Source organism: Camelina sativa, chromosome 16, assembly GCF_000633955.1.
Source record: "Camelina sativa cultivar DH55 chromosome 16, Cs, whole genome shotgun sequence".
NCBI lineage: Eukaryota > Viridiplantae > Streptophyta > Magnoliopsida > Brassicales > Brassicaceae > Camelina > Camelina sativa.
Window position 1 is genome coordinate 2384831 of NC_025700.1, and position 9396 is coordinate 2394226.

At 35.2% G+C, this 9396-nt stretch overlaps 3 protein-coding genes across 3 annotated transcripts; 1 reads left to right on the forward strand and 2 right to left on the reverse strand.

The window, feature by feature from the left end:
- LOC104749391 (protein YIF1B-like) lies at positions 387 to 2240 on the reverse strand. The gene is made up of 5 exons (XM_010471008.2): positions 2065 to 2240; positions 1503 to 1708; positions 1322 to 1421; positions 1030 to 1198; positions 387 to 932 (listed from the first exon to the last, which is right to left on the reverse strand). Exons 2-5 carry the CDS (start codon positions 1704 to 1706, stop codon positions 545 to 547), a joined length of 861 nt encoding a protein of 286 aa, XP_010469310.1. The 5' UTR covers positions 1707 to 1708; positions 2065 to 2240; the 3' UTR covers positions 387 to 544.
- On the forward strand, positions 2409 to 4235 carry LOC104749394. The gene is made up of 7 exons (XM_010471010.2): positions 2409 to 2609; positions 2950 to 3059; positions 3165 to 3314; positions 3407 to 3609; positions 3697 to 3807; positions 3875 to 3919; positions 4002 to 4235. Exons 1-7 carry the CDS (start codon positions 2507 to 2509, stop codon positions 4159 to 4161), a joined length of 882 nt encoding a protein of 293 aa, XP_010469312.1. The 5' UTR covers positions 2409 to 2506; the 3' UTR covers positions 4162 to 4235.
- On the reverse strand, positions 4207 to 5855 carry LOC104749392 (probable fructokinase-4). The gene is made up of 4 exons (XM_010471009.1): positions 5359 to 5855; positions 4829 to 5161; positions 4617 to 4733; positions 4207 to 4525 (listed from the first exon to the last, which is right to left on the reverse strand). The coding sequence occupies exons 1-4, from the start codon at positions 5758 to 5760 to the stop codon at positions 4397 to 4399; spliced, it is 981 nt and encodes a 326-aa protein (XP_010469311.1). The 5' UTR covers positions 5761 to 5855; the 3' UTR covers positions 4207 to 4396.

Genomic DNA, 9396 nt, shown 5'->3' on the forward strand with positions numbered 1-9396 from the left:
GATATCAATCTACGGAGCAACATGTTCTCTGGTGATATTCCTAGGATTTATGGGAAAAGACTGGAGAATTCATGGAGAAGCTTATACTTGGAGAACAACTACCTCTCAGGTTCACTTCCTGAGGAGTTTCAAAAGATTTCCAAACAGATCAGAGGAAACCTTTCCAATAACTGTCTGCAATGTCCAAAGAACGTTCCAATCTGCCAAGGACCACAAAAGCCAAAATCGCAATGCACCAATGCTATGCTGGGGAGGTTGGAGTAGAGATCATGCGAATGGCAGACAGTTTGTATTAGAAAGCATAATTACCAAAAAGCAAAGTTCATGTACTTGTTCGATTCTCATCATGGTAGAGATGTAGTATATGAAAAATGACATTCAAAAAAAGAAGACAAAAAAGAGAGATGTGTATTTGAGATAAAACTTTTTCTTTCACCATATTGATGTTTGACATACAGAGAAGTCTACACCAAAAAAAACCTCAACTACCATATCTCCATCAGGAGGACATTCCAAATCCCCAACCACGTAAACGTAATGCATTTCAAAAGAGCCAATTCATACTAATGTTACCAAGCCAGATCAAAAGAGGGAACTGGGCTAAAGCTACAAAGATCAAGAGGTAGTGATGCCTGCTTGAGTCATAACTCCTAGCTTCCGCAAAGAGAACTCGCTTCATTGTCTTTACTAAGAACACCCCGGTGCATAAGCAGGTCCATGGAATCAAAACATAGTAAGAATATCCCCAGATTATCTTGCCAAGAACAGCTAGACAAAGGCCTGTGAAAGTATAGCCTGCATATGCCACAATATCCAAGAGGGGTGCTTCTCCGCTACCCAGTGAAAGCAATGATATCTTCAGCAGCATGACTTGCAAAAACCAGCCAACCATTCCTTTCACAAAAAGCCAATTCAGAGCTTCTGGAGAAAACCTACCAAATAAAGATTCACCACAAGGATCAAAAGGTTGAACAAATGCAATCTAAAAGACATAAACAGAAATAGATACAAAATAAATAAAGAACTTACTTCCCATAGAGTCCTAGTGACAAACCAGCAAGAACAACGTAGGTTCCAAATGCCATAAGCGGAATGTATAAGTCTGGTGCATTTATATCGTATATCGGAGGCTTGTATGAAAGTCTTCCCCCAACTGGTTCTGNCCTGCGCATGCTTGATGCTGAAGGAAACCATTTACAGGGTCACCTTCCGCTGAACCTGGCAACGTATGAAAACCTTAAGNAAAACTCATATATGAGAATAATCCCAAATACAAAGCAAAAAAAAAAAAAAAAGCCATTATAAAAAAGGTTGAATCTTACCCTGTGAAGGAATGGAAATAGAACAATCTTCAACTTGTTCCTCACATATTGGTCATTCACTTGAAAATAGTATTGGGGATCGGAGAAGTAACGACTTATCTGTTTATATATCAACCGGTTAAAACAAACGAAACGCCCTGCGCATAGAAGAAAATCAAAGAGAGAAAAGGAGTAACTTACGTTGCTCTGCACATACTCAGAGCTCGATCCGAAAATCTTCTCCCCATAAGCACCCAAACCACTCCTGATAAGTCCAGAGCCAGGTCCAGAGAAAGGATTACCAAAGGGGCTAGGCTGAGGAATAGCCGGATGCATTGGCATCCCAGGCTGAGGAATTCCCTGATGCATTGGCATCCCAGGCTGAGGTCCCATGTTATTATACATCTCTGGCAATTTAAACAAAACCAACACAAAGAGCTTACCGTTAGTAAACTAGACTGATTACAAAGTCCCTTAACAAGTCCAAAACCATCAAACGTTTGCCCCAATGTAACTCAACCATGAATTTATATATTTTCTTTCTATCTATTGATCGAAATCATAACAACTTCTTCTCTTTATTCACAGAGTTCACTAAGCAAACCAGAATATACTACATTACTAATCTAGGGTTTTCCGATTTCATCCGTGACTAAACATGCGCACATCATCCAGATTCTGGCCATGGGAAACGCAATTATTCGACAAGAAATCGCAAGAAAGATCAATCAGCAATTAGTAAGAAGGAAACATAAACGCAGACCTGAAAGCAACTGTGAAGGAGCAAATAGATAGATCTATCGTTTTCTTGCTTTCTCCGGTTGATTTGAACAGTTCGTCGGCGCGAAGTTCCGGTGAATTGCGTAAAGTGAAGAAATTGTCACCACATCAACATACATAGAGAGAGAGATCCAAGAGGTGTGAGAGAAAGGTCGTGTGACGCGCTCTTGTTCGCACGTGTGTGACCCATAGGTTCTTCTTCTTCTTTCATCACTTATCCAATGAAATTAAGACACGTGTTTTTATTATAATAAGTAAGTTTTATTTTGAAATACGGGGTGTTTTATACGAAAACATGAAAGTTCAGGGTCTGTTTAAAAAAACTTTTCTGTAGCGTCCCGAGCTACTTTGAGTGAGGTGAAAGTGATTCTTCTCGGTAGAGAAGAAGAAGAGAAAGTTTTTGTTTTTAGTATTCTTTTGCGTAGATGGAGGTTCCAAGCTCCGAGGAACTGCTTCAGTTTCTGAGCTCTTGTCTCACTCAGATCAAATGGCGAATCAAGACCGCTTCCAAACGCCGCCTCGAACTAGGTTTCCTTCTTCCGCTCTCACTTTTTTCTTTCCTCTTGTTCTGCGACTGTTGGAAGCTTATGATTCAATTTAGGGATTCTGGATTACTTTCTCTGAGTTTCTGCACTTTCCAGTTTCCTTAGGAAGGATAAAAGTTTGATTCTTTAGATCTCATTTTGTATACGATTGAAGCTTGATTATCACATTCCACTCCCTGTTGGAGATAAATCATCATAAAGTTTGAACTTTAGCATCTTAGATCGTTCAAATACCAACACTCGACTCTATTATGATCTCAGTTTGCCATATGCTTTAATGAATCTGTAACCGATGCTTAAAGGTTTTTTTTTTCTGGGGGCAGATGTTCTGGCATTGTGCACGGGAATGAGACCAGTTGTGATGATTGACTATGGTGGAAAGATGCCTGAGCTACAGGATCGCTTGCTTTCCCTTCTTGAGCTTGTTCAAGAGGTTTAGACTCTATTCCCTCTTCAAGTAGTACTTGACAAGTACATTAGTACTTGAGTATGTCTGTAGTTTGACTTGATTCCTGACTATGTCTTGGCACTTTTCTAGGGTTTACCTGTTTTCAAAGATCTGAAGGTTATGGTTATTGAGGATATGATTTACCTGATAAATGTAAGAAGACTACCCAAGTTTGTAAGTTCCAGCTTGAATTCAGAACCCGAATTGTTCTTTGTCGACTTGGAACAAGATCCTCCAAAGGTTGTTCCTTTTATAAAAGCTTGTATGTTTTGTTTTAGTGGTTACTCTTTTCATGTTGAATTTATCTTGTCTTTGCTTTTGTTTGTGTCAAGATGGTAAAACAAAGCAAGGAAAGCAATCTAGGGATGCAGCTTAGATTGATTCAGAAGCTATTCTCTTCTACGTTTCCTTTAGATGACAGCAATACTGATACCATCACAGCACTTGATGAGGCCAACTCTTCTCAGTCTTCTTTATTCATTGATCTTAGTTGTTGTTTACATGACACTAAAGTTACAATCCCAACCTTAAACGGGTAAGTTTCACATCCATTTCCACCGCCATCAGATAATCTTAGTTGATCACGCCATTAAGCTTAATAATGTTCAATCGATATTTGCAGATGGCTGCTGGACTATCCTGTTGTGTATCTATTCGGCACAGATCACATAGAAGAAGCAATCTATAACCTATCCACCAAATCCCTCCGCATATACAAAGTTCTAGTATGCAGGTTGGCTATTGTATATTTGTAACTCTAGTTTAATGTTGTGATGTCTACTAACTCAAAGATCTTCCAGGAACGGGACCACCGAGAAGGACTCTCAGTTTGAAGAGCTAACAAGGTAAGAACTTCAGAATACGAATGTGACTTTGCTGCCTAAGCAACAACATATCTGTGAAAATAACTAATTGTGATGCTTGCAGTTTTTCGGTGCCATATGATCTGAGTACGGAAGGTTGCAAGGAAGTGTGGGCTGAAACATTTCTGGAGAGGATGAGTTCGAGGTGGGAAGAATGCAAACACATTTGGAGATCATTGGATTTGCAAGTTTCTGAATGTTATCCTCAAGCAATTGTTCTTTAAGATTTTCTCACTTAAACTTGGTAAAGAGTTGTTTATTCAATTAAGTGATCCAAAAGATTTTTTAATAAAAAACCCATGAATGTGGAGCAAAATGAGTTTCATAAACAGAATAGAACGGTTCTCTGGTCAGTTCTACAAGAACACAGAGCCAAAAGCATAAGAAAAACAAAAAGGAAAAAGCCAAAGCCAGAAAACACTAAAACGTGAAATCCAAAAACTTCAGACTATTTGTAAGTCAGTTTCCTTTCAGGAGGCTCTGAACTTCAGCCTCTGTAGGGAGAGCAGGTATTGCTCCTTTCTTTGTTGTAGTGATGGCTCCGCAAGCATTTGCAAACCTTAGCACTTCTCTCAAACGAGGTTCGTCCTGTCAAGACAGAAGGAACACACAGTCAGGAATCTTGGCAAATATGCCGAAACTGCATAACAATAATGATATAAATTATTTGGTATTTTACCTCGAGCACAGCACGGTCATCAACGATCTTGCAAAGCAAGGCACCAACATATGCATCACCAGCACCAGTTGTATCCACTGCGTTCACATGGAAAGGATCAACAGATCCACGGAAGCTCTGTAATCAAAACAGAGACAAGAACACAACTTGAGTAACAAAAAAGGTTAAAATTAGATCCATAAGAATAAATGTGCTCTTCCAAAACAATTTACCTTGGTGTAGTATCTACAACCCTTGTCACCTAGAGTAACCAAGAGAAGTTTCAAATTAGAGTGCCACAGAGACAAAGCAGTCTCATCATCAACCTTATCAGATCCAGTCAAAAACATAAGCTCTTCATCGCTGACTTTGATCACTTCAGCTTTGTCCCAGATGCTAAGAATCTGCTTCTGAGCCTCCTCCTTCGAAGGCCACAAAGGAAGCCTCAAGTTGGGATCATAAGAGAGCAACGCACCAGCTTCTTTAGCCACCTCCATGGCCTTCAGGTGAGCAGATCTACATGGCTCAACGATCAAACTTATTGATCCATAGTGGAACACCTTAGCCTGTATAACAAAAACAAGTCAGATCATTTCATTGACCTAACTTCACATCTACGTTACGCATACCAATCAACCGTTACGGTAACGATATAGCACCGTCCGCTAAATTAAATGTGAAAGACCAATAAATATTTAGCCTACGTGTCATATATTAATTAATATTTAATAGTAATAAATTAAAAGCAAAGAAAATAACGTACAGATCTGATGAGATCAAGATTGAGCTCGTCGGGGCGGAGGAGCATATCAGCACTAGGGTTCCGGTAGAACATGAACTCACGTTCTCCGTCAGATCTTAGCGTCACGAAAGCGAGTGCAGTCCTGGCTCCGGTGTCGAAGTTGATACCTTCGGCAGCGACGCCGTTCTGTTTCAAGATTCCGGCAAGCATGTGACCGAACTCGTCGTCACCTAGCTTTCCGACGAAAGCAGCACGACCGCCGAGACGGGAAATGGCGATGGCAACGTTGGCAGGTGCACCACCAGGGGCTTTGATGAAGCCAGGAGCCTCGGCGAGGGATACGCCGGAGACGGTTGGGACAAAATCAATGAGCATTTCACCGAAGCTCACGATCAAGCTTTTCTCACCATTGGAAGCAGCCATTTGTAGTCGGAGTGTTTTGATCTGACGATAAAAGATTGGAACAAAGATAGAGAGATCGAGAGAGAGATTAGATTGTGGATATAATGGTGAGAGAGGTATTAGAGGATGAAGGGTTTATATAGAGTCAGTTATTAGGGTGACTGGATTAGTCAAATCCACCAGACTTTTTAATAAATAAAAATCTCTAATTTTATAGAATTATCCAAATAAAGATTTGATATAATATCGTATCGGATCGGGACATAAACTGTGTGTTTGGTAACATATATTGTTTTATTGTATTTAATTGATTGGTTACAAATAGTATGTTATGATTTTGTGAGATTTAGAGTGATTAGTGATCTGTGCTTTTGACCAGATTTTTTTGCAAGCAACCTACTTGACCTATTTCACAAGGTTTAATAATAAGAATTAGGGACTTATCGGTGTTAGATAAAATAAAATGAAATGAAGAACATATTAATGCTCTTTTGACTCCGATTATTTTGCTTGTTTGGATACCTTTCATTTTCCATAAATACCACTCACGGTTACATTTTGTCATGCAGATCTTCTAAAATCGATATCTTTTTTAATATTGGGATTTGCTGTAATCTTTTCGTATTGCCCAAGGTTAATTAATTACTAGAGGCTTATCCGTTCTTGGATAAATATGTTAATTTTCTTCTAATTCTGATTATTTCATTTGTAAGGATAACTTTATTTCATCATCGTACACGGATATTATTATCTCATGTAAAAATCTACTGAATTGATAATTTTTAATGTGTGATTTTTTTTCTATAGAATTTTTCATAACGAAATTAGTTTCGACCTATTTCCTAAGTTTTGTTTTGTTTTGTGTGTTTATCATTAATTAACAAAATTTCTCCTTGACGTTTTATTCCATGCCTGAGAATTCCGGTAACCCGTTCAGGTTCGAGTATTACCCGTTCGGATTCGGATAAACGGGGTTAGAAAAATAGAAACTATTGAATATTTTTAAAATTTGGATTCGATTTGATTTGGGTACTATCGGGTTCAGATTGAGTCGGATTACAAAATTTTGGAACCCAATTAGTACCCAAACTATTGAATACCAAAATTTTTAATAAAAAAATAATGAAATTTCAATAAATTTAGCTAAATTTTGACTTATATAACAAATAATTTTTAATATTTTGATTATTTTTGATATTTAGCTATGAAACTAATTGAAATATTTTATAATTATAATTTTGGATAATTGAATTATATTAATGTTAAATATTATAAATATTTTTAAATATATTTATATATTCGGGCTTGATGGGAGGTATTATCCGATCCTAACCGAACTCACGGTTATTGGAAAATAGAACCCAGTAAAATTTTATAGCTAAACACCCACCAAACCCGAACCCAGTTTTTTGGGTCGGATTTCGAATTGGGTATTCAAGTACGGTTTTTATGCTCAGACCTACATGTTCCCTTCATATGGTTTATAATTCTATATATTAAAAACTTTTTTTAAAAAATCGCTTTTTGATAAATGCTAAATAAGGAAAATGAAAAACATAGTTACTGATATATACATTTCTATATGTTTTTACATTTTCTTTTTCGTATGTAAATATATAATCTTTAAATCAAGAGTTGCGGATTCATCTTGATATATTACGACAAAAACATTTGTTCATAACTCATAAGATATATATATGTATCCATGACCTACATTTTGTAGATATGTTCTAATGATTGTAACTAATAAAGTTTTTACTTTGTGAGGGATACATATTGTTCATATTATAGTAGATGTAAGCAAATAAATTAAAAAATCATTCACCTAAAAATATAGCTAATTAATTAATAATCAAGCTTTATAACACAACTCACAATTGTGTGTTTGGTAACATATATTGTTTTATCGTATTTAATTGGTTGGTTACAAATTTACAAATAGTATGTTACTCCCTTCGTTTCAAAATATAGAATGTTTTAGTTAATACACACAAATTAAGAAATAATTATTTTAAAAATTTTAATCAATCATAAACAAAACTGCATAATATAAAATATAACATTAATCTAAAAGTTGCATAGAATGTTGAAAACACCCTATATTATAAACAAAAATCATTCTCTAAACATCTTATAGTGAGATTTAGAGTGATTTAGTGGATATTGCTTTTGACCAAATTTTTTGCTTGTTCATGGAACCTACGTGACGTATTTCACAAGGTTAAATAATAACTGGGGACTTATCCGTTGTTAGATTAAATAAAATAAAATGAAAAAGATATTAATCCTCTTTTGACTTCGATTATTTTGTTTGCTAGGATAACTTTCATTTTCGATAAATATCATTCATGGATATATTTTCTCATGCAGATATGCTAAAACCAAAATTGTATTAATGTGGGATTTGTTAGAACTTCGTATTCCCTTTGAATTAAGAAAATTATATAATATTTAAGTATAAATGCATAATTTATTTATAATAACATTTTCATAACTATCAACCAATAGTAATTCATCAAACTTAAAAAAAAAAAAATGGTAGGGATCAAACTTTTAAATTTTCATTCAATGATTTTTGAAACTTACAACTTCCTAACTGATAAAAAGTGTACAAAAAATCAATTTCTAAGGGTTTATCCGTTCTTGGATAAATATGTTAATCTTCTTCTATTTCTGAGTATTTCATTTGTAAAGATAATTTTCATCACCATCCACGGATATTATTGTCTCATGTAAAAATCTATGTAAATTGAAAATTTTTAATGTGTGATTTAAAAAAAACGAAAGTAGCTTTGACCTATTTGCCAAGTGTTTTATTTATTTTGTGTGTTTATCTATAAAAAAAAAAAAAAAGTCGCTTTTTGATAAATGCTAAATAAAACAAATTAAGATAGATAGTTACTGATATATACAGTTCTATATGTTTTTACATTTTTTTTTGTTTAGTATGTAAAAATAACTAAGGAATGACTGATCTATAATCTTTATATCTCGAGTTGTGATATCATCTTCAGATATATTACGACAAAAACATTTGCTCATAAGGTGTATATATCCATGGTACTTTCCAAGGGATACATACTGTTCATATTCCAGTAGATGTACGCAAAAAAAATTTTAAAATCATTCACCTAAATATGTAGCTAATAACCAAGCTTTATATAACACATCTCGTAATTTATCAACATGTGATCAATTTTGGGTTCGTATATATAAAATTAAATGATCTTTCAGAGTTTGCACAAAAGCTAAGTTTTTTTTTTGTTTTGCTATTCAAAATGTCATAGTCAGTAAGTAATGATTAAAATGGTGGCTAAATAACTTGAGTCCTAATTTAGTTGGTTGTCATATACAGTAGTAAACAATCATTAGTTGGTTATCATCATGTTGTCGATTGAATTTGAAAGAAAGTTTAATACCATCAATTTATCTGACAATTCAACCGGCTGAACTGGCCTGGTTCAGACGAGAAATAACTAAAGGCTTAGAAATTAAAGAATTTATTAAGTAAAAGGATGAGTTTTGTAAATAAAGATAATAAAAGGGGTCGACTATAACATTTATTAAAAAGTAATGGACACACCGGTCTAACGGGTGCGTCGGTCGGCGAGAATGACGCTGTAAAAAAAAGGGAAGGCAAAAAAAAAAAAAAAAAAA

Bases quoted from the DNA above. Each gene is read 5' to 3' on its own strand.
- LOC104749392 (XM_010471009.1), bottom strand. From the start codon at position 5,760: ATGGCTGCTTCCAATGGTGAGAAAAGCTTGATCGTGAGCTTCGGTGAA. The intron at 5,162-5,358 runs GTACGTTATTTT...TTTGTTATACAG, and splicing joins ATCTTGATCTCATCAGATCT to GCTAAGGTGTTCCACTATGG. The intron at 4,526-4,616 runs GTAAAATACCAA...CTGTCTTGACAG, and splicing joins ATGACCGTGCTGTGCTCGAG to GACGAACCTCGTTTGAGAGA.
- LOC104749394 (XM_010471010.2), top strand. From the start codon at position 2,507: ATGGAGGTTCCAAGCTCCGAGGAACTGCTTCAGTTTCTGAGCTCTTGT. The intron at 3,315-3,406 runs GTTGTTCCTTTT...GTTTGTGTCAAG, and splicing joins TGGAACAAGATCCTCCAAAG to ATGGTAAAACAAAGCAAGGA. The intron at 3,920-4,001 runs GTAAGAACTTCA...TGATGCTTGCAG, and splicing joins CAGTTTGAAGAGCTAACAAG to TTTTTCGGTGCCATATGATC.